At 38.0% G+C, this 26,923-nt stretch overlaps 1 protein-coding gene and 1 pseudogene across 4 annotated transcripts in view; both read right to left on the bottom strand.

Moving 5' to 3' along the window:
• ATP7A (ATPase copper transporting alpha) overlaps window positions 1-26,923 on the bottom strand; it is a 191,110-nt gene that overhangs the window by 18,748 nt on the left and 145,439 nt on the right. For 2 of the 4 annotated variants that reach the window (XM_043570976.1, XM_043570978.1), the window contains 6 exons: window positions 25,409-25,536; window positions 24,217-24,371; window positions 23,867-24,001; window positions 8,809-9,003; window positions 7,064-7,246; window positions 4,796-5,012 (listed from right to left, as the gene is read on the bottom strand). In XM_043570976.1, coding sequence (XP_043426911.1) covers window positions 4,796-5,012; window positions 7,064-7,246; window positions 8,809-9,003; window positions 23,867-24,001; window positions 24,217-24,371; window positions 25,409-25,536 — 1,013 coding nt within the window. Of the gene's footprint in view, window positions 1-99; window positions 2,961-4,795; window positions 5,013-7,063; window positions 7,247-8,808; window positions 9,004-23,866; window positions 24,002-24,216; window positions 24,372-25,408; window positions 25,537-26,923 lie in introns of those variants that run through there. The other 2 variants (XM_043570979.1, XM_043570977.1) reach the window with 2 other exon arrangements.
• LOC122477702 lies at window positions 19,745-23,163 on the bottom strand (annotated as a pseudogene).

The following is a 26,923-nucleotide window of genomic DNA, read 5'->3' as shown; positions in this document are numbered from 1 at the left end:
CTCAAGTCATCATCTCACAGTTTGTGAGTTCGAGCCCTGCATTGGGCTCTGTGCTGACAGCTCGAAGCCTGGAGCCTGCTTCGGATTCTGTGTCTCCTTCTCTCTCTGCCCATCCCCCACTTGTGCTCTGTCTCTCAAAAATAAATAAATAAATGTAAAAAAATAAACATTAAAAAAAATTTTAATGTTACTTTCTTGATGAAGACTTCCCTTTGATCTTCCACACAACTGAATTAAATTCAAAATATTTATTGTGCATCATCAGCTGAATATGGTTGTATGAAATCATACAACCATACTGATGTCTCATTTTAAACATGTGACCACTAACTTTATGCAAGTCCTTAGAGTTGTCTGGCAACTCTATACTTCCCTAGTCTATACATTCTCCACTCCTTCTCCTTCTAGAGGGCTATTTTATACCTTCTCTTCTCCCATTCTCATATATGGCAAATATCTGCTTCCTACTTCAGAAAGAATTAAAAGCAGTCACAAGAGAACTTCTACAAGCTCTCACTGCCACATCTAACCACCCACTGTGCCTGTGTACACACTAATCTACCTTCCCTTCTGTTAATATAAACTGCCCCTGCTCCTCTTTAAGGCCAACCTTTCCAGTTATGCACTAGACTTCCTTCCTTTGCTTATTCTAGAACATCTCCCCAACAATCCTCTCCTCTTCCTCTTGCATAATCTAATATTCTATCTCTGTTCCACACAGTCCTATCTTTAAAATAACAAAATCTCCCTTGATCTCACCTACCTCTTTACCACTGCCCCAATTTTCTGCTTCTACACACAGCAAAACTTCTTGGAAGTATTGTCTCTATTGACTATATTCAATTCATATCTTCCCATTCTCTTGTGAACCCACCCACTCCAGTAAAACTTTCATCTCTACTACTCCAAAGAATTGTTCACAGAGAACATCAGTGACTTTTACTTTAATAAACCTAATGGCTAATTCTTAGTCCTCATCTTACTTGGCCTGTTAGCAGCATCTAACAGAGGAGATCACTCCCTCATTCTTATAAGTTACCTCCTTACTCACCATTTCTTTTCAATCTTCTTTGCTGATCTCCCTGACCTCCCAACCTATAGTATTGCAGAGCTCAATCCTTAAAACATTTAAGTAATCTGTACACCCAGTGTGGGCCTCAAACTCATGACCCCAATCATATGGTCTTCTAACTGAGCCAGTCAGGCACCCTGGATTTTAAATTAAGTTTAAATACTCACATGTAACAAGTGGCTATCTTATTGAATGGCACAGATATTTAAGTGGATGACTCCCAAATCTGTCTCCAACCTAGTCTGTTTCCTTGAACTCCAGACTTGTGCAGCCAACTGCTTACCTGTTATTTCCATTTATATGGCATTTCCACTTTAATATCTAATAGGTACTTATATTTAACATGTAAACAACTGATCTCCTGATCAGTTTTCCTCAATATTGCCTTTCCAATGGTCTTCTCCATTTTACTTAAATGGTAAGTTCATCCTTCTGGATCATTTAGGCCACAAACCTGGGCATAATTTTTGACTCCTGTTTCTCTCATACCCCATATTCAACCTGTGAGGAAATCTCAGCCAGCTCTCCCTTTAAGACACATTGAGTATATGACCACTCTTTATGACCTCTACTGTTATCACATTGGTCCAAACCACTATTATCTCTCACCTGGATTATGGAAACACCCTACTACTCATCTCCCTGCTTCTGCCTTTCTCCCCATTCCCCTAACAGTGTATTTTTATCAGGGCAGCCAGTGTAACACTTTTATAACATTAAGTCAGATTCTGTCATTCCCAGACACTAAACTCTCCAATGGTTTCCCATCTCAAGGGTAAACACCAAAATTCTTTCAATGTCCTTACACAATCTAGTCTTATACTACTCTCTAACCTCATCTCTTACCCCCTTCCCACTCATTTACTCTGCTCTAGGCACACTGTTCTCCTTGCTGTTCATCAAACTAGTTTAGCACATGAGGCTTCTGTACTTAACATCCCTCCTGCTTGGAATGCTCTTGTCACAGATATTCACATAGCTTTCTCTCTCCCCCTTGTCAGGTTTTTGGTCCAGCACCAACATCTCAATGAGGCCTACCCTGATCATCCTATATAAAATAGGATCCAATACTCACAGCATTTTCTATACCCCTTTACTTTATTTTCCTCTACAGCACTATCTCTATCAGACATACAATATTTTCTTATTTATTTGCTCACTGTTTTGTGTTGTCCCACCAGGAATATAAGATCCAAGAGACAGTGACTTTGTCACTGCTGATTCTTTAGTGTCTTGAACAGTGCTTAACAAAAGGTGTCAAATGAACAAAATTACTATGTGTCAGTATGCTTGATACTGGAAGTTCACAGACAAATAATAAATTGTAGTTTGGTAGAATCAGGCAGGTAAATAAAGTATTATCATGCAGTGCGCCTAGTACAAAAACAGAGATTCAGTACAGTTACAACTCAAAAAGAAGAGCAAATATCTCTGCCTATTCATGTCAGTTAGCGAAGGCTTCACTGAAGAGAGATGTGAGCTGAGTCCTGAAAGACGAAAATAAGTTCATGAGGTAGATGCTACTGTGGACAAGGACATTACCCAGAGAAAACAGTAATTGAAATGACTTAATAAGCATGAAATGACACAATGTAAAAAGGAACTGTAAGTAGTTCCATATGAATGGAACACAGACTACATGGAGGTCAGTGGAAAAAGTCAAAATGGGTGGTGCAGGGAGGCAGGAGACATATCATGGGGAACAGACCCAGAAAGACTGGTCTTTGTCCCACAGGAGACAGCCAGTAAAGCCAGGATCCTGAACAGAATTGCATGGATAGGGTTTAAGATACATGCATACCTCCAAAACATAAATTTTCTGAGGGGTGTGTACAGCTTTCATCATATACCTCCAAAGGTTCACGATTCAAAAATAAGTTACAAGCCCCTATAATAAAAGGCATTAGTCAGAAAGTTATATAATCATATTTGTGTGTTAGCAAAATCACTCAAGCACAAATGGGTAGGGAGGTGCTAGAACACTTAGGTGGGTATGTCATGTTTTGGGGCAGATGGATAGACCAACCAGAAATTCAGGAAAACAGGCTTTGGCTAAAGATGTGACTTTTGGAGTGGTAGGAGAAATATATAGGTGGCACAACAAGCAATAGACATGAATGAGATTGTACAGAGAGAGTATACAAAATGAGAAAAATAAAAAGAACAAAACCCTGAGGATACCCAACATTTGAGAGCAGGAGAAAAGAGGAAACAGAGGAGGATTGGAAGCAACAGCCAGGTAGGTGAGAGGACAACCTAGAGAGAGAATGGTCATGAAATTAAAAGAAGAAAGAGCTTTAGGAAGGAAAAAGTGGTCAACATTCTCAAATGCCTTTGGCATTTGAGGTCACGCAGGATGTAGACTGAGAAGAGATCACTGGAGTGGGTACTAAATAGAGTCATCAATGCACTAAGAAAAAACAGTTTCAGTAGTATGGATGGGGCAGAAGGCAGGTTGTGCAATGAATAAGTGAATTCAGCAAACCTAGACTACTCTTTCTAGAAGCTTAGATATAAAGGAAAAGAGAGGATGCAATCTAGAAGGTATTACAGTGATACTGATGGAAGAAATGTTTATATGTTTAGGAGAAGGAGCTAGTACAGAGAGTTGGAAAATAAAGAAACAATGGGATGTAATCAAGTAAGGTTCCTGAAGAATCAAGAGAGGGTGGGATCTAGAGCGAAGATGATGGGATTCATTATGCAAGATGAGGGATACCTCTTCCCCTGAAAAAAGGGATAATTCTGGGCAAAAAGTTGAAAGAACAAATGACAGAACTGCAGGGATGAGCACTGGGTGTTGTGTGTAAGCGATGAACCACGGGAATCTACCCCCAAAACCAAGAGCACCCTGTACACACTGTATGTTAGCCAACTTGACAATAAATTATATTAAAATAAAAATAAATTTTTTTCTATGTGAAAAATAAACCAGATAATTTGCTTAGGGAACTAGGAAGAAGGCCACAGTACCTCGTGAAAGATAGAAAAGGGTAAGAGTAGCTGTGCTAAGAAATGAAAGATAAAACAGATGAACATAAGGGAAGGGAAACAAAAATAACATAAAAACAGGGAGGGGGACAAAACATAACAGACTCTTAAATATGGAGAACAAACAGGGTTACTGAAGAGGTTGTGGGAGGGGGGATGGGTTAAATGGGTAAGGGGCATTAAGGAATCTACTCCTGAAATCATTGTTGCACTATATGCTAATTTGGATGTAAATTTAAAAAATAAAATTAAAAAAAAGAAATGAAAGATAGCTGAACTAAGATGGAAGATCAGTTAAGGCTAGAATTCATCACTCTATATAATAGAGTAAAGGAGAACAGTTGGGAAATGTTCTCAAGTAACAAGTGAAGTGATCAGGCCTATGGTAAAATTATTTGACGGAATGAAACCATGATGCCAATTTTTGTTTCTTATCTAACCGTTTAGGATTATAAAGTTAGACATCTGTTAATATCTGTCCCATAATTGGTACTATGAAGAAAATTAGCTTGGTGGCTCAGTTGGTGAAGCATCTGACTCTTGATTTCGGCTCAGGTCATGATCTCATGGTTCGTGAGATCAAGCCTCATGTCGGGCTCCCCACTGACACCACAAAGCCTGCTTGGGATTCTCTCTCCACCCCCCCCCACCCCTCCCCCTCTCATGCACATGCGTGCTCTTTCTCTCTCAAAATAAATACATCAACTTGAAAAGAAAAGAAGATGAGCTTACTTGAGAGCTGGGCATCAATAATCATGGAAGATGAAGTTGATGACTGTTCATTATTTGCGCCAATTTGAACCAGGGATGCATTTTTAATATTATTTTCCTCTATCCTCCAGTTATTCTTATGTAGCAAGCCTTCAATATTGATGACTTTACAGCTAATACCACAGCCTGGCACAACCTGGAAATCTACACAGGTACCCAAGGTTTCAGTGTCCAGCTCCTAACAAATAGAAACAGAAGGATTTCTTCTGCTGTTCTAATAATTCAAAGTCATCAATAGCATGATCAAAGACTTCTCCTGGTTAATTCTAAATGTTTACACATATACTACATGCCTGTTAAATTCTAAATGTTTAGAACAAAACCTCAGAATTGTTTACTTTAACACCACTCTCTAAAATTTATACCAAGTTTAGAGAAAGAAAACAAGTTTTACCAATATTCTCTGTCCTTTCCAGTAGAAAATTACAAGTTAAATATTTAATTCCATTGTCAAGTCAGATTTTCTATTCAGTACAGGGCAAAGGGTAACAAAGAACAGGGTCTTTAGTTACGAGAATGCCTTGCTAGTATGATTCTGTGTCCTTAGTAAGCCAAAGAATTTTGGTGGTCATCATTGTTTCCTGGCTTTTTATATTTTCATCCTCTCTGTTGTTTGATTTGGGTGTAAAGAAACCAGGTCAGTAATAGTAAATTGGTAAAAAGGAAAGAAAAAATAAAGAAATGGCAACACCAATGGTAGCAATTGCCACATCATAACTGTAAAATTATGTGAGATAATTTACAAAGAACTTATGCAAATCAATGAAAAAAAGGTAAACAATCCTATGAAAAAATAGGCAAAGGATACAAACATGTCACAGAAAAAGAAATTCAAGTGACCAATGAAAAGATGCTCAACCTTATTCATAATTATGGGAAAGCAAAGCAAACCAACAATAAGTAAATATTTTTTATTTATTAAATTGGAAAAAATAAAGTCATAACATGGGGAAATGAGCACTAATAATTTTTGGTGAAGGTATAAACTCGTACAACCCCTCATGTGGGTATTAGTAATATTTGTTATGGGGGCACTGGTAATATTCACCAAAATTTAACTGCATGTATCCTTTGACTTAGCAATTGCATTGATAGGCATTTAACATAAAGATAAACTTGCAAAAGCTAACATGAATGTTAACTGTACATTGTAGGAAACAAAAACCCAATTATACAGTAGAATATAATATAGCCATTAAACATAATGAGGCAGATTTATATGTCTTAATATGGAAAAATCACTTAATAAAATAAAAAAAAACCAAAGTACCAAAGACTGGTCACTGTGAACTTTCTATGTAAAATCTAAAAAGGAATATAGTATGTGAATTGTATCTGTATAAAGCTGCTACAGTAGTACCCCCACCCACCCACAGTTTCACTTTCCTTGGTTTCAGTTACCCGTGGTCAACTATGGTCTGGAAGCAGATGATCTTCTTTCAGACATAGCATCAGGAGGCCAATTATAGCCTAAAGATGTGTTGCAATGCCTACATCATTCACCTCACTTCACCGCATCACATAGGCATTTTATCACCTCACATCATCACAGGAAGGGGGAGTACAGTACAATAAGTTATTGAGAGAGAGAAAGAGAGACAGAGAGAGACAGAGAGAGGGAGGGAGAGAGGGAGGGAAACTACATTCACATAACTTTTATTACAGTTATATAATTATTCTATTATTGTTGTTAATCTCTTACTGTGACTAATTTATAAATTAAACTTTATCATAGCTATGTATGTATAGAAGAAAACATGGTATATACAGGGTTCAGTACTCTGCAGTTTCAAGCATCCACTCAAGGTCTTGGAACATATCCCCTGCAGATAAGGGGAGACCACTGTATTTTAAAAGAATATTAACAGGTTAACACTTGTTAAATTTTGGAGAGGAATTATGAAAAGGGGCAGAGAATGAGGCTTTCCTTTTTCATTATGTAACTCTCTGAACTACCTGAATTTCCTACCATAAATATGCATTCTACTTTAATTTTTTAGTCCAACAGGAGTTATCTGTGCGATAAAATTATAATTAATTTCTGTTTTCATCTTTATACTCTTCTGTATGAAGAAACTAAGACATATTGTAAAATACAATGAGAAAATACAAGTCTCTCTATCCTCCTACCAACTATATATGTAAATCATAGTCAAAAGCCAGTTTGGATTTGGTCTGGGTGATTCCTGTAGAAGATGACTACATTAATAAGCAAAAGAAAAATTGTACCTGTTTGCAGTACTTCGTTATGGCTGCTCCTAGAGGGTGTTCACTGTTACTTTCAGCAGTTCCCACGATGGCCAGGATCTTATTACGTGATATTCTGTTACTTTCAACTAGAACCTTTACTTGATTCACTATAGGAGTTCCATGGGTAATGGTTCCAGTCTTATCAAACACCACTACCTTTACCTGTAGGAAAATTAAAATACACTGCACCTATCTGACTTGATAATCCTTAATATCACGTTTCTAGAAATGAGAAAAAGGTTTACTTTGACATATTAATATTTTGTTTCTTAATAAATTGACCTTTGACTTAATTGGAGTTAAACTCTCTTTAGGTGAACAAAAGTAAGGAATAATAAGTGAAAAATACTCTTAGTTACATCTAATAGCCCTTCTGTGCAAATATTCAACTATACTGCGAATATATGTTAAACAACTAGAAATAATTGTTAAGAGTTGACTGTTAATAAGTAAGTAAGAGATGACTCCGTGCCTCCAGGGAGGGAAGGGCTTTCAATACTAATGAATTATAGAACTGTAGTGACAATCTGGGCAGTAGTCATAGAATTACAAGAGAAAGGTAAGTAATTAAGTTGGAAACGAGCACCAGACAAGACCTGCTGGTTTGCTTTGACTTTATTGGGTCCTGATGAGAAGCTTGGTCTGAGAATAGACAGCTCAGGGAAACAATGAGGGAAACTGAGCCCAGACAGGGAAAAGGAAGAATCTGGAATTAGAGAACACAGTCACCCCACAGTAACTTTGGAATATGAACCTTGAAAAATTAATAGCTTGAGGAACCAAGATGAAAAGAGATATGACAACTAAATACAAAGCATAATTCTGAACAAGAGAAAAAATAGCTATAAAGAATATTACTGAAACAACTGAGAAACTGGAAGATGGACTATAGGTTGGATAACAGTATTATATCAATGCCAATTTCTTGATTTTGATATCTGTACTGTGATCATTTAAGAGAATGTCCTTGTTCTTAGGAAAGGAGCCTGATATCTGCAGTAAAGCGTATATAGTTCTTTATACTATTCTTTCAATTCTTCTTTAAATTTGAAATTATATCAAAGTAAATAAAAAATTACTATAAAAATTAATACATTGTATTGACTGGTTAGATGAGGTTCCAAATCTGTTCTAAGCTGTGTTCTGTGTTTACTACATGTATCTGTATAATAAGAACATATTAGAAGGAACACAGTTTTTAGTTTAAGTCAAGTAGCCTTGATTGAAATTGTTAAGGAAATCCTAATATGAGAGAGATGAGGGAAAAGATTATATTCCTGAAGTCATGGCTGCAAACTATCAACAACTGGCAAAGGCAAAGAAACTTCAATGCAACTATAAGCACTATCTCACACTGAAGAACACAAACATGGAGTCACATATAAAATAGCATTAATAGACTTGGGCAAATTTTCATGGGCAAATATTCCTTCAGTCTTCCTGTCTTAAAGACATTTCTAGTCTGAAATGGGAAAGGACTCCAAGTTTTCCACATCAGGGTCTTCTCTAAGACAGTAGGCCTAAAGTGGTTTTAGAGATTGTATAGAACTAAGGCCAATCTAGAACAGAACCAAAATAACACCTTTCCTATCTCAACCCTCAGGATAGTCCCAGAAGAGGCTCAGCTTATGGACCATATGCAAATAATTTAGGATTCTGTTTCTCGATAGGGGTGTTATTGTCAGTTTGGATGGGACAATTCTTAGTTCTGGGAACTATCTTACCTTATGAGCCATCTCCAGTGGCTCGCCACCTTTGATTAGTATGCCATTTTGAGCACCTACTCCTGTACCCACCATCACAGCAGTTGGAGTGGCTAGTCCCAGTGAACAGGGGCACGCAATACACAGAACTGTGATAGAGGCTTGGAAAGCAAAGCGTATTATCGTTTCTGTTCGAGAGATACTTCTGTTATATCCCTTTAGAAGAAAGGCATGAATTTGGGTTATTGATCTAGAGCTGTATAAAACAAAAGGAACAAAGCTTAACTCTATTTAAATAAAACCACAATTTTCAAATCACACATAATCCTACTTAGCTGCCAACATATACATTTTGGTTACTAGTAAGAAAACACTCATTTTGTTCTTGTATGAATAAAAGAAATTGTGATACTACATGTAAACAAGTCATAGTCCTAAAATCAGGATTTCAATTTTGCTGATTCCAGAGTTATAAACTATGTAGTCAATCTGAAGAACATGAAAGTCAGCTTTCTTTCCTCCATATTGAGAATAGGGATTTTCAAAAAAGAGCTGGGACCTAATTCTCAGCAAATTTGATCCTGCACAAAGAGAAATCTGAATCTGTGTATACTAAGACCATAAATCTCCCTTTCACTCTATACTTTAAAGACAATGGAAAAAATCACCCAGCATACAATGGGAGCTTAATCCTATTTCAGTAAAATTCTTTTGAACATTAACAGTGTGAACTGAGTATATTGGGTGGTATAGCTCTTAGCAACACTGAATATTTGCTTGTGTGAGTAAATACAATTGAGAGTATTAGGGGAAAACTCCTACAATTCCTAAGAGATACACATTCCAAAATACTTCCCAGCAATCCTCTTGTTCATTGAGCAATTAACCAATGTGAATTTTTTTAAATTTTATATTATACTAATGACCATATCATGAAGTAGATACATAGTGTTTATGATTCTACCTGTTCTTTTTTTACATTCATAATTTTTATCTCAAAACAAAGAACCACGGTAACATTATAATATAAAATCTATTTGGAAATATTCAGAATCTGGTCACTGAGAAATGGGAATACTTCCACACTGCATTACTGCCAACCCACTGTTTTTGAGGAGCCAAAAGCACAAGTGCAATTAGAAGTCACATGTTCCAACAAAGCCCCATTCCATAGCTCTGTGAGTTTTTATCCCAAGGCTGAATGACATGAGAACTGGTAACTAAAATAATGCCATAGGCAAGGGTTTGGCTCAAAGGCCTGAAGTGTGTAAGCATCAAGGAGAGAAAGGGAGATCCAGCAATACATGAAAAAGGGAAGAGACTATAAGTGTCATGGGGTCCAATTTCCATTTATAAAAATACTGGGAAACTAGATGATTTGTGGGGGTGCCCTTGACCTATGGCAAACGTAAATCCCTCCATCTCATCTAACTCTCTGAAATGCTCCAGAGTTAGAAGTCTTCAGTTTCTTATCCCCTTAAAAGAAAGCCCCCATTTCCCCCAAAACCCCCAACCAGCACTCCCAAGAAGCCACATGTCCTGATCTCATACTCTTCTGTCCTATTTCCACCATCTGGGTCTAGACTGAGGCAGAGTCCTCCACCCTCTTTCTCAAGATTTAAGGAGTTCTCAACTCTCCAATAAGGCAAATTAGCCAGATGAGACTGAACACCGAAGTTTGGAAAAAATCCATAGATGCAAACTCCACCCAGCAGAAGCAGTGTAATATTTATATACAGAGATGATGTTTAACACATTCTATCTAATGGGGGACTGTAGAAACAGAGGAAACAAGTTACAAGGGGACGGTGCACATTCATACTCTCAAGTGTGGGCTACACTGCACATTTACTCATACTATCTCAAATGTATGGGCCCCTAAGGGCATTTAACCTAATACAATGGAAACATAGTAATAAGGGTAACTTGACATGGTAATGGATGAATGAGCATGTGATGACGCTAATGCAACAACATATTTCAAATAGATAATCGTTCAGGAAAAATCCTCTCCCAGGATTGGGGTTAGAAAATCAAAGTTAGCTATGAACATTCTCTTCTGAATTATTTTAAAGTTATGGCTTATAACAAAAGAAAAATCCACATCAATAAGAGAAAGTATGAGAAGCATATCATCATTTCAATAGATACAGAAAAAGCATTTGACAAAGTACAACATGCATTCATGATAAAAATCCTCAACAAAGTAGATTTATAGGGAACATACTTAAACATAATGAAGGCCATTTATGAAAAACCCACAGATAACATCTTCAATGGAGAAAACCTGAGAGCTTTTCCCCAAAGGCCATGAACAAGACAAGAATGTCCACTCTCACCACTTTATTCAACATAGTACTATAAGTTCTAGCCACAGCAATTAGACCACAAAAAGAAAAAGGCATCCAAATTGGTAAGGAAGAAGTAAAATGTTCACAACATGCACATGACATGATATTATATATAGAAAACCTGAAAGACTCCACCAAAAAAAAATGCTAGAACTGATAAACAAGTTCTGTAAAGTTGCAGGATACAAAATCAATCTACAAATTACTGCTGCAGTTCTATACACAAATAATGAAGAAGCAGAAATAAAAATTAAGACAACAATCCCATTTACAATTTCATGAAACTAACAGAATACTTAAGAATAAACCTAACCAAAGAGGTAAAAGACCTGTACTCTGAAAATTGTAAAACATTGATGAAAGAAACTGAAGACGACAAAAAGAAATGGAAAAATATCCCATGCTCATGCATTGGAAAAACAAATATTATTAAAATGTCTGTATTACCCAAAGCAATCTACAGATTTAATATAATCCCTATCAAAATACCAGCAGCATTTTTCACAGTAGAACAAACAGTCCTAAAATTTGTATGGAAACACAAAAGACTCCGAATAGCCAAAGCAATCTTGAAAAAGAAAGCAAAGCTGGAGGTGTCAAAATTCCAGATTTCAAGTTATATCACAAAGCTGTAGGAATCAAAACAGTATAGTAACTGCATAAAAATAGACACAGATCAACAGAAAAGAATAGAAAACCCAGAAATAAACCCACAATTATACAGTCAATACATTTTTTTAATGTTTTTATTTTTGAGACAGAGAGAGACAGAACATGAGCGGGGAAGGGGCAGAGAGAGAGGGAGACACAGAATCTGAAGCAGGCTCCAGGCTCTGAGCTGTCAGCACAGAGCCTGATGCGGGGCTCGAACTCACAGACTATGAGATCATGACCTGAGCTGAAGTCGGACGCTTAACCAACTGAGCCACCCAGGCGCCCCAGTCAATAAATCTTAAACAAAGCAAGAAGATATAGTCAATGGAAAAAAGACAGTCTCCTCAACAAACGGTATTGGGAACACTGGACAATTACATGCAAAAGGAGGAAATTGGACCACTTTATTACACCATACAAAAAATTAAATTAAAAGTGGATTAAAGACTTAAATCTGAGACATGAAACCATAAAAATCCCAGAAGAGAACACAGGCAGTAACTGCAATGACATCGGTCATAGCAACTTTTTTTTAGATAGGTCTCCTGAGGCAAGGGAAACCAAAGGAACAATAAGCTATTGGGACTACATCAAAATAGAAAGTTTCTGAACAGAGAAAGAAACAATCAACAGAATTAAAAGGAAACCTATGGAATGGGAGAATATATTTTCAAGGACATATATCCTTTGATAAAAGGCTAGTGTTCAAAATCTATAATGGCTTATCAAACTCAACACCCAAAAAACAAATAATCCAATTACAAAACGGGCAGAAGACATGAACAGACATTTCTCCAAAAAAGACATACATATGGCCAAGACACATGAAAAGATGCACATCATCACTTACCATCAGGGACATGCAAATCAAAACTACAATGAAATATCAACTCACACCTGTCAGAATGGCTAAAATCAACAACATGAGAAACAACAGATGTTGGCAAGGATGCAGAGCAAAAGGAAACCTCTTGAACTGTTGGTGGGAACTGATGGAGCCACTCTGGAAAACAGTATAGAGGTTACTCAAAAAGTTAAAAGTAGAAGTACCCTATGATCCAGCAATTGCACTACTGAGTATTTACTCAAAGAATACAAAAACAATAATTCAAAGGGATACATACACCAGTATGTTTATAGCAGCATTACTTACAATAGGCAAGATATGGAAGCAGCACCACTGTCCATTGATTGATGAATGGATAAAGAAGATGTGGTATATATTTATAATGGAATATTACTTCAGCCATAAAAAAGAATAAAATCTTGCCATTTGCAACCACATAGATGGAGCCAGACATTATAATGCTAAGCAAAATAAGTCAGTCAGAGAAAGACAAATACCATATGATTTCACTCACGTGGAATTTAAGAAACAAAACAAATGAACAAAGGGAAAAAATAGAAACAAGTCAATAAACAGACTCTTAACTACAGGGAACAAACTGATGGTTACCAGAGGGGAGGTGGTTGGGGGGATGGATTAAATAGGTGATGGGGATTAAGGAGTGCACATGTCATGATGAGAACCAGGTAATGGATGGAATTATTGAATCACTATATTGTACACCTGGAACTAATATAACACTGTGTGTTAACTAACTGGGATTAAAATTAAAACTTAAAAAATTAAAATCAACAATTAAAATCTCTTGGGAAAGGAGTTAAGATGGTGGAGAAGTAGGGGGACGCTAAGCTTGCCTCTTCCCTAAAACACAGCTAGATAAATATCATACCATTCCAAACAATGAAGAAATTGATCTGAGGACTGAGAGAACAAAACTGCACATCTACAGGTAGAAAAACGACCACCTCATGGAAGGTAGGAGCTGCAGGGGTTGATTTGAGGGAGAAAAGAACTGTGGGTGCTGTGGAAGGGAAGGAGCCCTGATTACAGAAAGAGGGACAAGAGAGAGAGGGCAAGAGTGAAGCAGCAGGCAGGGGACTGCACAAGTAAAACTTTTCCCCAAAACCAGTGACTAAGAAAAGGAGAGGGGCTGACTGTCGTAAGTTTTATAAGCAGTAAAATGCAAAGTCTGAAGTTTTAGAAGTCCATACTGTTGCTGGAATCGTGCCTGGTGGGCTCAGTGGTGTTCCAGTGGGGAGGGAGGGTGGAGACCTGGGAGCAGGCAGCATGGTCTGAGGGATCCCCTTGGTCACATGGGTAGAAACAATTACCCTTCTTGGAGTGCATTTGGGAGTGGTGACATGGCCTCTCCAGGGATAAGAGAATTAGCACCGGTAATGTGATGCCCTGTTCTCATAGGAACAAAGATACTGGCTGAAGGCAGCAAACCCCAGTGCTGGCTATGTGCTACACTTTACCATAAACTCCAAACTACTTCAAGATAGTGCAAGAACTTTTATGGGACAAACCGACAAATGGCAAAAGTATGGTGAGACCCTCCCCCAGAGGATCAGTGCAGGTCCGAGTCATGCGGGTCCCTAAAATTTAAAGTTTTGAAACCCAGCTGCATGCCTGATAAAACACACAAGTACTGTGCCACCTGGCAGGCAGGCAGCTCAGATATAGATAGGGTGAAGGCAGAAATTTGACGGAAGCCAGGGACAGAAAAGGGGTGATTTTTTGGTCTTCTGTGAGGGCTACCTGAGGACTGGCCTGCAGGAACTCCCAACTATGGGGAAGAGAGGTCCATCACCATTCCCCTCTCCCCCAGCCCACCCATCAGCACTGACTGACTTCAGTGAGCAGCACAGCATACCCCAGTGGAGACCAGAGCTGCTTATATCAAACCCCATCCCCCTGCATTCTGCAGGTGCCTCTCCTCTAGGGCAAGTCCTCTTGAATATAAGCCCTGCAGGCTCCTCCTCAAGAAGACCAGCACAAACCCTTTTTACTCACCAAGGCTACTGATTATAGAGTGCTGCAACACTTCAGCTCTAGGGGAAATAGGATCTGGCCTGTTTTTTTTTTTTTTTTCATCAGGCTTGTTTTAACAAAGAGACTGAGACACACCTAGTCAAAATTTGCCACATAGTAGACAAGGTCCAAACAACCCCCACTGCAGGCAAGGAGAAATTCTGCAGAGGACTGACCTAAAGATAGGAGCAGCCAAAACACAACAGCACAGTACACATAGGATGCTTTTATTTTTCTGGACCTCTTATTAATATAGCCATTTCTCTCAGGAGCAGGAATATAACAGGCTTTCCTAACAATCACACAAAAGAACAGTGATCTAGACAAAATGACAAGATGGAGGAATTAACCCCAAAAGAAAGAAAAGGAAGAAGTAATGACCAGGTTTTTAATCAATACAGATATAAGTAAGATATCTGAACCAGAATTTAAAATAACAATTATAAAGATACCAGCCAGGTTTCAGAAAAGCATAGAAGACACTAGAGAAGAAGACACTAGAGAATTCCTTACTGCATAGAAGACACTAGAGAATTCCTAACTGCAGAGATAAAAGAACTAAAAACTCGTCAGGCCAAAATCAAAAATGCTATACCAAGATGCAAATCTACTTGAATGCCATAACAATCAGGATGGACAAAGCAGAGTAACGAATCACATATAAAAGCTAAAATTACTGAAAATAACAAAGCTGAAAAGAGGGGGGAGAGAATGGTACTGAATCACAATTGGAGACTTACGGAACTCAGCCTAAACTGTAATAACATAAAGCATAATAACATCACATCATAGCTGTCCCAAAAGAAGAAGAGAGAGAAAAAGGGGCAGGAAGTTTATCTGAACAAGTTACAGCTGAAAACTTCCCTAATCTTGGGAAGGAAACAGACATCAAAATCCAAGAAGCACAGAGAATTCCCATTAAATTCAACAAAAGTCAGTCATCGTCAAGACCTTAGTCAAATTTACAAAATACCCAGACAAGGAAAGAATCCTGAAAACAAAAAGTCATTAATCTACAAGGGAAGGCAGACCAGGTTCACAGCAGATCTCTCCACAGAAACTTGGCAGGCCAGAAAGAAGTGGCAAGATATATTCAACGTGCTGAGTGGAAACAATATGCAACCAAGAATACTCTATCCAAGAAGGCTGTCATTCAAAATAGAAGAACAGATAAAGAGTTTCCCAGACAAAAACTAAAAGATCTCATGACAACTGAACCAGACAATCAAGAAATATTAAAGGGGAAAAAAAGACCAAAAGCAACAAAGACTAGAAAGGAACAAAGAGCATCACCAGAAACACCAACTTTATAGGTGACACAATGGCACTAAATTCATATCTACCAAAATCATTCTGAATACAAATGGACTAAATGCTCCAATAAAAAGACACAGTGTATCAGAATGACTAAAAAAACAAGACCCATCTATATGCTGCCTATAAGAGACTCATTTTATACCTAAAGACACCTGCAGATTGAAAGTAAGAGGATACAGAACCACCAATCATGCTAATGTACATAAAAAGAAAGCTGGAGTAGCCATACTTATATCAAACAAACTAGATTTTAAATCAAAGATTAGGGGCGCCTGGGTGGCTCAGTCAGTTAAGCGTCCAACTTCGGCTCAGGTCATGATCTTGCGGTCTGTGGGTTCAAGCCCTGCATCGGGCTCTGTGCTAACAGCTCAGAGACTGGAGCCTGTTTGAGATTCTGTGTCTCCCTCTTTCTCTGACCCTCCCCCCTCCCGTTCATGCTCTCTCCCTGTCTCAAAAATAAATAAATGTTAAAAAAAATTTTTTAAATAAAAAAAAATCAAAGATTATAACAAGAGATGAAGAAGGCCCATATCATAATTAATAGTTCTATCACTCAAGAATATCTAACAATTGTAAATATTTAATGCCCCCAACTTGGAGGAACCCAAATATATAAATCAATTAATAACAAACATAAAGAAACTCACTGATAATAATACAATAATAGTAGGGTTCTTTAACACCCCCCTTACAGTCATGGACAGATCATCTAAGCAGAAAATCAACAAGAAAACAATGGCTTTGAATGGCACAATGAACCAATGGACTTAACAGATATATTTATATCATTTCATCTTAAAGTAGCAGAATACATATTCTTTTTGAGTTCACATGGAACATTCTCCAGAACAGACATGCACTGGGTCACAAATCAGCCCTCCGCAAGTACGAGAAGATTGAGATCCTACCATGAATATTTTCCAACCACAACGTTATGAAACTTGAAGTCAAAAACAAGAAAAAATTTGGAAAGACAACATATACATGGAGGTTAAAGAACATCCTACTAAAGAATGAATGGGTTAGCCAGGAAATTAGAGAAGAAATTTAAAAAAATACATGGAGGCAAATGAAAATGAAAACACAACAATCCAAAACCTTTGGGATACAGCAAAGTCAGTCCTATGAGGAGAGTATATTGCGATACAAGCCTACATCAAGAAGCAAGAAAAGTCTCAAATAAACAACCTACTCTTACACCTAAAAGAGCTAGCAAAAAACCCAATAATGAAGCCTAAAGCCAGCAGAAGAAGGGAAATAATAAAGATTATGGTAGAAACAAATGATATAGAAACAAAAAAATCAGTAGAACAGATCAATGAAACTAAGAGCTGGTTCTTTGAAAAAATTAATAAAATTGATAACCCCCGGCCAGCCTTATCCATAAGAAAAGAGAGGGTGCCTGGGTGGCTTAGTCGGTTAAGCATCTGACTTCAGCTCAGGTCATTATCTCATGATTCCTGAGTTCAAGTCCTGCATCGGGTGAGCACCAGCCCCACTTCAGGTGAGCTCAAGCCCTGCTCTGGTGAGTCCCGTTTTTCTCTCTCTCTCACTCTCTGCCCCTTGCTCTCAAAAAAAGAGAGAGAGAGAGAGAGAGAGAGAGAGAGAGAGAGAGAGAGAGAGAAAGGACCCACATAAATAAAATCATTAACGAAAAGGAGATCACAATCAACACTACATAAACATAAACCATTAGAAGAGAATATCTTGAAAACTTATATGCCAACAAATGTGGCAATCTGGATGAAACTGACAAATTCCTCGAAAAATACAAACTACTAAAACTAAAACAGGGAGAAATAGAAAATTTGAACAGATTCATAACCAGGAAACAAAGAAATTCAATCTGTAATCAAAAATCTCCCAACAAACAAAAGTACAGGACCAGATAGATTCCCAGCAGAATTCTACCAGACATTTAAAGAAGAGTTAATACCTATTCTTCTCAAACTGTTCCAAAAAATAAAAATGAAAGGAACTTCCAATCTCAACCTATGAGGCCAGCATTACCTTGATTCCAAAAAGAGACAAAGATCCCACTAAAAAGAGACTTACAGGCCAATATCCCTGATGAACCTGGATGCAAAAATTCTCAACAGGATACTAACAAATTGAACCCAATGGTACACCGAAAGAATTATTCACCATGATCAAGTGGGATTTATTCCTGGGCTGCAGGGGTCATTTCATATTTGCATATCAATCAGTGTGATATACCACATTTATAAAAGAAAGGATAAAACCACATGATCCCCTCAAAAGATGCAGAAAAAGCATGTGACAAAATGCAGCATCTATTCTTGATAAAAACCCTCAACAAAATAGGGGTAGATGGAACATACCTCAATATCATAAAAGCCATATATGAAAGACCCACAGTTAGTATCATCCTCAATGGGGAAAAACTGAAGCTTTTCCTCTACAGTCAGAAACAAGACAGGAATGTCCACTCTCACCACTATGATTTAACATAGTATGGAAGTCTTAGCCTCAGCAGTCAGACAACAAAAAGAAATAAAGACATCCAAATTGGCAAGGAAAAAGTCAAACTTTTACCATTCACAGATGACATGATACTCTGTGTAGAAAACCGAAACACTCCACCAAAAAATTGCTAGAACTGATACATGAATTCAGCAAAGTTGAAGAACATAAAATCAATGTTCAGAAATCTGTTGTATTTCTGTACACCAATAATGAAGCAGCAGAAAAAGAAATCAAGGACTCAATCCCACTTATAATTGCACCAAAAACCATAAGATACCTGGAATAAACCTAATGAAAGAGGTAAAACATCTGGACTCTGAAAACTATAGAACACTTATAAAATAAATTGAAGAGGACCCAAAGAAAGGGGAAAACATTCCATGCCCATGGATTGGAAGAACAAACATTGTTAAAATGTCTATGCTACCCAAAGCTATCTATATAATTAATGCAATCCCAATCAAATTTGCACCAGCATTCTTCTCAAAGCTAGAACAAACAATCCTAAAATTTGTATGGAACCACCAAAAAACCCAAATAGCCAAACCAATTTTGAAAAAGAAAAGCAAAGCTAGAGGCATCAGAATTCTGGACTTCAAGTTATATTACAAAGATGTAGAAGATGGGCTAAATAGGTAATGGGTATAGGAAGGCACTTGTTATGATGAGCACTGGGTGCTATACGTAAGTGATGAATCACTATATTCTCCTGAAATCAACATTATACTATATGTTTTTTTTTTAATTTTTTAATGTTTATTTATTTTTGAGAGAGAGAGAGAGAGAGCACAGGTGGGGTAGGGGCACAGAGAGAGAGGGAGACACAGAATCTGAAGCAGGCTCCAGGCTCTGAGCTATCAGCACAGAGCTGGACACAGGGCTCGAATTCACGAACTGCAAGATCATGACCTGAGCCCAAGTTGGACGCTTAACCTACTGAGCCACCCAGGTGCTCCTATACTATATGTTAACTAACTAGAATTTAAGTAAAAATTTGAGGAAAAATGGAGTTATTTATAAAAAATAAATAAAATAGTATCTCTTAAAAAACAAAATGGAAAAATACTAAACCTCTACCAAGAGCCAGCATTTTTGCTTGCTCATCTGGAGGACTCTCCCACTAGACAGGTGGTAAGAGTACTTAAAAAAAAAGTGAGTCTTGGGGCACCTGGGTTCATTGAGCATCTGACTTCGGCTCAGGTCATGGTCTCAAGGTTTATGAGTTCGAGCCCCACATCGGGCTCACTGCTGTCAGTGCAGAGTCTGCTTCTGATGCTCTGTCCCCTTCTCTCTCCCCTCCCGCACTTGCATTCTCTCTCCAAAAATAAATAAACATTAAAAAGTAAAAGTGGGTCTGCTAAAGGGAAGATCTTGTTTGCTCCAGTGAGGGGAGAAAGGACCTAGCTTCCCTTCTCTGGACTCCATCCAAAGTTCCAATCCATCAACCACCATTAAGTACAATGCCTATTTTAGTAATAATTGTAGATTTCAAATAATACTACATATAATCTTCAACAAAGAAAAATGTTCCAAAGGAGACCAGTAGCTTCTTAATATAGGCACATGACTTTCCTGAGAAGTTAAACTGGAGAGTTTCCACCTGAAGGACAGAAATTGTTAAGAGGCAATGTGTAAACCTCATACACCATATCATGTACTCTGCAATAACATATTACATTCCTAAAAAATGCTCCTTTTTAGTGCACCTTTACTTTTCCAGTATCAAATCTTCTACCCTATCACCTCTCTTTAAGCGCTTCCCTCTAACCTCAATTTCCTTATGTTCTCATTATTTGGTAAAATCACTTTACACTTAAAGAACTAAATATTTATGTAATAAAACTAGAAGATAAAATAAATTAAACTCAAGTTAATTTTCTCTGCAGAGTTGTATGGTAGTGAGGAAGGTGCTCTTATTTAATTCCTCTATGCCCTCCACACTCACATACATCTGCTTCTTGGTAAGTCTGGGGTTGGGGAAGTTGCACCTTACTCTTACTCTCGTATATGCCCTTTTGAGGCAATACAAGAACCCAAGGGAGAAAACGCTGGCAAAGTTGTCATACACCAAGCAGCCAATTACTCCTGAAATGAAGGAAAGTTCACTTGGTCTCTCCTAAACAGAAGAGAATGTCCAAGAGATAAAATGTTTTAAAAAACCACTGTAGATAACAACGAACCTAGCACTGGGTTCCTCTGAGTGCTCAAGAAGAGAAAGGAAATCAAGTAGCAGTATTCACAAACAGTTCTGGGTTACAATCTGATGAGGTCTCTCTCTCACTCAGGGAGAGGTTGCTTTTTCATGTTGGTAGGGAGGCAGGAAGGAGGCATGGCTTAGACATTGGTGGTGGTCTCCTTAACGGGTTGGATGCTATTAATCTCCACAATGAGGCCTTGTCAGCTCGACCGGCCTCCTTTACCTGCCCTTCAAAGGCTCATGTAATTTCCTCAAAAGTCCTGCCATAGGTATCAGGGACTTTGAAAAAGATGAAGACAAAGAAGATAACAAGGAAGCCAGTGAATACAATAAAAATGTAGGTTCCTAAATAGAATGCAGCTGAGGGGGAAGAGCAGCCCAACCAAAAAGTTGGAGGTCCCATTGGAATAACCAGCCTCTGCCATTGCAGCTGGGTGGAGTACATGGATGAAGAGTTTTGACACAATAAACCAGGGAATGGAGCCTGGGCCAATTTCAAAAAACGGCACAAAAGGGGCGCCTGGGTGGCGCAGTCGGTTAAGCGTCCGACTTCAGCCAGGTCACGATCTCGCGGTCCGTGAGTTCGAGCCCCGCGTCGGGCTCTGGGCTGATGGCTCAGAGCCTGGAGCTTGTTTCCGATTCTGTGTCTCCCTCTCTCTCTGCCCCTCCCCCGTTCATGCTCTGTCTCTCTCTGTCCCAAAAATAAATAAACATTGAAAAAAAAATTAAAAAAAAAAAAACGGCACAAAGACCAAGACAGACACAATACAGACAAAGCTCTTCCAATTATACTTGTCCTTTAATAACAAAGAAACAGTCATGAGGATGGAACAAAATGCCATGTATCCAAGGCTAATCAGAAGTAGAGTCTTCCTCCCTGCTCTTTTGACCAGAAACAGAGAAACTGCAGTGAAGACAGAATTAACCATACCCGCACCAATGGTGGTATAGACTGGCTCCCCAACATCTGCATCTTTGAAGATTCCTATTGAGTAACAGAACATAGCATTGATTTGAGAGAGCTGCTGGGAGAGCTGGAGTATGGCGGAAATGACAATATGTTGTCAGTAACTGGACACTCTGAATAGCTCCAGCATAGTGACTTGCCTTTCTTGTGCCATCCTAGAACTCTCATCTTTCATCTCCTGGATGTCCTGACTGAGTCACGTCTTGGGTGCCCCACAATCACTAGATGTTCTCCTTAACAGTCTTTTCTTCCTTTCTGTTAATGACCAAGAATCTAGGACTTTCAGGGCAAGGTGGAAGGGCTGTACTTTGTAGGACAGCTAGAATGATGGTGAAGCCCAACAACAGGGGCCAAAGCTCTTCAGTCTCCAAGATGACTTTCAGACAAAAAATCTGAGCCACCAGAATCCTGACAACAATTCCCAGCTAGTTAGGAATGCCAAAGCTCCCCCAACCCCGTAGGACAGTAGTAGATATCTCTCCAAGGTACATGGGCACAAACCTTGCAGTGTCCACAGAAGAGGCCAATCTATTGGCCCAGGATCAGCATTTCAACAGACTCTGCTACTCTGGAGAACCCCATAAGGCAGGCACCAGCAACAGCCAATAGGTTGACAATAAGCATTGAATCGCACCTGCCAAAGCAGTTGACAACAGTCCAATAGAAAAGGAGGCAATCATACGATTAATGGAGAAGACTGCTACAGACAAGGACCAGAGGGAAGTGAGTACCACCTGAGTGGGAGAGTCTTCTAATCTCTTTTCCAAAGAGTAACTGAGAAAATTCTTAATAATTGTCTCAGGAGCACCGATGACTCCAGTGTTGTAACCAAACTGGAAAGAGCCTATTGAATTAATGGAGATGGCAAAGAGACCTTCTGTGTTTCCATGGCCCTAATTTAATTCTTTTCCAATCTTCAATAAATATCTAGGAGATCCCAGAGACACCTCTTCTAGCCAACAAAACCTTCATAATGTCCTTCTTGGAAGTTTTTCTTCAGGTCCCCAGTAAGGCTCTACATCTCACCCTCACTCTCCTGATTCTACTTGTTCTTTAAATGAAGGGACAGGTGTGCCTGAGTGGCTCAGTTGGTTAAGTGTCTGACTCTTGATTTCGTTTCAGGTCATGATCTTGTGGTTTTTGAGTCCTGAGTCCCTGTGAGCCCTGGGATTCTCTGTTTCCCTCTCTCACTGCCTGCTCCCTGCTCGTGCTCCAACTTTCTCACTCTCAAAATAAATAAATAAACATTTTCAAATAAATAAATAAATAAATAAATAAATAAATAAATAAAGGGACAAACAACATGAAACAGTGTACAGCATGGTATTTTTTAAAATAAAGAAACACAACAAAGTAAGACTTTCTTAGTAGTAATGGCTTTACAGTGCTAGGTTCTCACAAAGTTCTCAAATACTTAAAGTGTTCATCTAAGAGATATTTATCTACATAGAAACAGAGTTGGGAGGGACTAAAGCTTATGCTTTAATATATGTCATATGTGCATGTTTTCACCTACACTCATTCCAATCTTGCAATTTAGGTATTATTATCACTACATTACAGATGACAAAATCGAAAGTGACTTAAAGGTTATATCTCTAATATAAGGTACAAGCCAGGTCTACTTTACCACTTTATGACACCATACTTTATAGACTATTATATAAATACAGAGGAACAGACATTAATATTACTTTATATTTATAAAGCATTTAATAAATTACAAAGTGTTTCCAATATATCCTCTTATCTAACTTTAACAACAACTGCAAGTTATGCAAGGATGGGTGTTATTAGAATCTCACTTTATAGATGATGAAACTGAGGCTCAGAGAGAAATTAAGTTGACTTAAGATCACACTGATGTTCAGTTTCCTCATCTATAAAATGAGATTCTAATAACACCCATTGTGCATAACTTGCATTTGTTGTGAAAGTTAAAATAAGAGGATATATTGGATGATATATTGGAAACAGAGCTGAGATCCCAAGGCTTTTCTCAATACATCTATAGTCCTTTAAGAAAGCAAAGTCATGTTTGTAATGAGACTGGTATAAAATATAAAAGTTCAGTACTAGAAATGCAAATGTTATTGTTATTATCCTCCCACTTCAGGCCCTTAAAGTTACTAGTAATTATAAAATTATTTTCCAACTAATAGTTTATGCAAAAGATTCACCAACTGTTTTTTCCATATGGTAAAGAGTTTTTACAAGTCACTTACAGGAAAGTAGGTTTCCACAATTTCAAAATTCAGAAATCCAATTATAATCCAAACCAAGAGGGTAGCAATGGAAATGACAACAATAAAAGGAACAAAATAGCCACTGAGTTTGTCTGCAAACTGCTGGATAGGAGCCTAGAATGATAACAACAACAATAACAACAACACATGTATCAAGGTCTCTTTTTTGTAATAGAGTATTATTTGGTATTACACACAAATATTTAAATAAACTCCATATTAATGCAACTAGAGTTAATCAAATGAAAATATAAAAAACTAGATCAGGATTATACTGAGCACTCTTTAAAAAAAAATTTCTTTCAGTTTCTCCTAGGGAGTTAAGTTACCTTTGATGTTTGTGCCTCTTCCACAAGTTTGACAATTTGAGAAAGTGTTGTGTCAGCTCCAACATGGGTTGCACGGATAAGTAGTGATCCATTCTGGTTAATGGAACCAGCAATCACTGTGCTGCCAGATTTCTTAGCCACTGGCATTGCCTCCCCTGTATAAAGGAGTAAAGACAGATTTAGATTTAGGGAGCATTAATAAATACTATCTTGAAACATGCTGTTATTCATTAATTGTCAAAAAATATGTAGAAAAGTGATCCTTACTTCATGAAATAGAATCTGGACAAATGCCTAGGTGAAAGTTGCCCTCCCTTTTTCCTTATGTCAGTTCTGAGCCAAACCCAGGGATATATATCTTAAACTGGAAAAGCCTATTAAGGTTTTTAGGCAGACATGTCTAAAGACAATGTCTTATAGGCAGACATTTTTAAAGCTCCACCCTAGTCTTAGATCATTGGTTTTCTAAATGTTCCCAAGGAGCACTTAGAAATGTGGGAGTTCTTGTTTGTAATAACTCCCGGTGGAGCATGTGGTGCTGCTACTCCAATTTAGTGGGCCAGGGTCAGGGATACTAAGTATATTACAATGTGTAAGCAGTTCCCCAGAACTAACAATTGTCCCATCTGAATTGGCAATAGCACCCTATTGAGAAACACAGAGTCCTAAAATTATTTCCTCATAGTCCATAAGCTGAGCCTCTTCTGGAGTCATCCTGAGGGTTAAGGTATTATTTTGGTTCTGTTCTGGATCAGCCTTAGTTAGCTAAGATCTCTAAAACTACTCCAAGGCCTCCTTTCTTAGAGCAGACCCTGAGGTGGAAAACCTGGAGTCATATGCCAGCTCAGACCAGACCAGTCTTTAGGGAAGGGAAACAAAATAGGTTATTTGCTCAGGAAAATCTGCCAAAGTCTCTTGCGCTCTACATCAGAATGAGAAAACTTCCTTTGGCTACAAATTCTAGTAATAAACAATCCTCAGTTAAAAAAGCTTTCAGTAGCATAACTAAAAACACAAAGTAAATCTGCAGAAATTGATTTAATACAGTCTTAAAAAGAATTCATATTCTCTTTGCTCATTATTTACTCATTCCATAGTTTCTACAAAAAAGCTCTCCACTTTTTATTCCTATTTTTCATTATCACTTTGGATTCATTTTACTTTCATGTCATGATCCTCTGAAAGAACATACCTGTGATAAGGGACTCATCTACCATAGAATGTCCTTCAATCACACGACCATCCACTGGAAATTTGCCTCCTGGAACCACTTTAATGATGTCTCCACGTTGTACAAGTTCCACATCCACTTGTTCTTCACTGCATATGAATTAAAATAAAAAGCATTGAGGGGTGCCTGGGTGGTTCAGTCAGGTAAGTGGCTGACTCCTGATATCGGCTCAGGTTGTGATCTTATGCTCGTGAGATTGAGCACTGCATCGGGCTCTGTGCTGAGTGTGGAGCCTGCTTGAGACTCTCTCCCTCTCTCTCTCTCTCTGCCCCTTCCTCCACCCTCTCTCTCAAAATAAATAATTAAAACTTTAAAAAAATATTTAAAAAAAATAAAAAGCATTGGGAAAATATGTTTCTCACCCTGATCTTTCCATGCAAGCTTGTTGGTTAATGTCAAGCTTGTAGCTCCGGAACTGCTACCAATGGAAACTAGAACTAACATTTAAGCTAGGAGCTACAATGTTAGTCCTGTTCACTGTTGGGGAATAGTTCAGTATCTGGCACAAAATAGGTACCCTATATGTTTGTTGAATAGTCACTGAATGAATAAATGAGAGCTTTAGAAAATAATGTGATGGCTTTTATTTAAGTAAACAATTTATTTATTGTGTAAATTTGCCTACATAGTTTTATGAATATACAAATGAGAAATACAAAAGAATGAAATCTTGAAAAAAAAAGACTGAAATCTTATCAAGCTTTTAGCTCTAACTTCCAGTTTACAGATAACATAGGAGTTAGAGAACAAGTGAGATGACAACACAAGGAAGCAAAGAGTTAAATTCAGATTGTGTGATATTCTGCAGGACATCACATTGATGGATTCTTCTCTAATAAGTTAATTGCATGGCGGGGGTTGAGGGGGTGGTAGGTGGGAGTAGGAGGGTGGTGGAGAGGGAGGAGGGAGAACAAGAGGGAAGAGCTGTTTTAGATTAAAAGAAACATGTTCGTCAAATGCATCAACATGTAGAACTTGTTTGATTTTTATTGCAAACAAACAAACTTTCAACTTTTTGGAGACAACAAGAGAAATGTGAATATAGACTGTATAAGAGATGGTATTAAGGTATTGTTCATTTTGTTAAATGCAATATGGTAGTTAGATACATGAGAATATGTCTTTTTTTAGGAATATTTAGCAGTAAAACAATATGACTGGAATTTAAAATACTACTGCAACAACAGAAAGATATTGAGATGAAGTCTGGCCAAATGTGAATAATTCAAATCTGGGAGATAGATTAGGTGAGTTCATTATACTCTTCTACTTCTGGGTATATTTGATATTTTTTGTAAGAAGTTAAAAAGAGAAGGGGGAAGAATGAAAATAAATACCATGGATAGGAAGGAAGATGGCGGCGTAGGAGGACGCTGGGCTCACTGCGCGTCCGGCTGATCACTTAGATTCAACCTACACCTGCCTAAGTAACCCAGAAACCGCTAGAGGATTAGTAGAACGGAGTCGACAGAGCCA

Source organism: Prionailurus bengalensis, chromosome X, assembly GCF_016509475.1.
Source record: "Prionailurus bengalensis isolate Pbe53 chromosome X, Fcat_Pben_1.1_paternal_pri, whole genome shotgun sequence".
In the NCBI taxonomy this organism is placed as follows: domain Eukaryota; kingdom Metazoa; phylum Chordata; class Mammalia; order Carnivora; family Felidae; genus Prionailurus; species Prionailurus bengalensis.
Note: the sequence above shows the minus strand (reverse complement) of the source record. Positions and strands in the feature narration are given on the sequence as shown.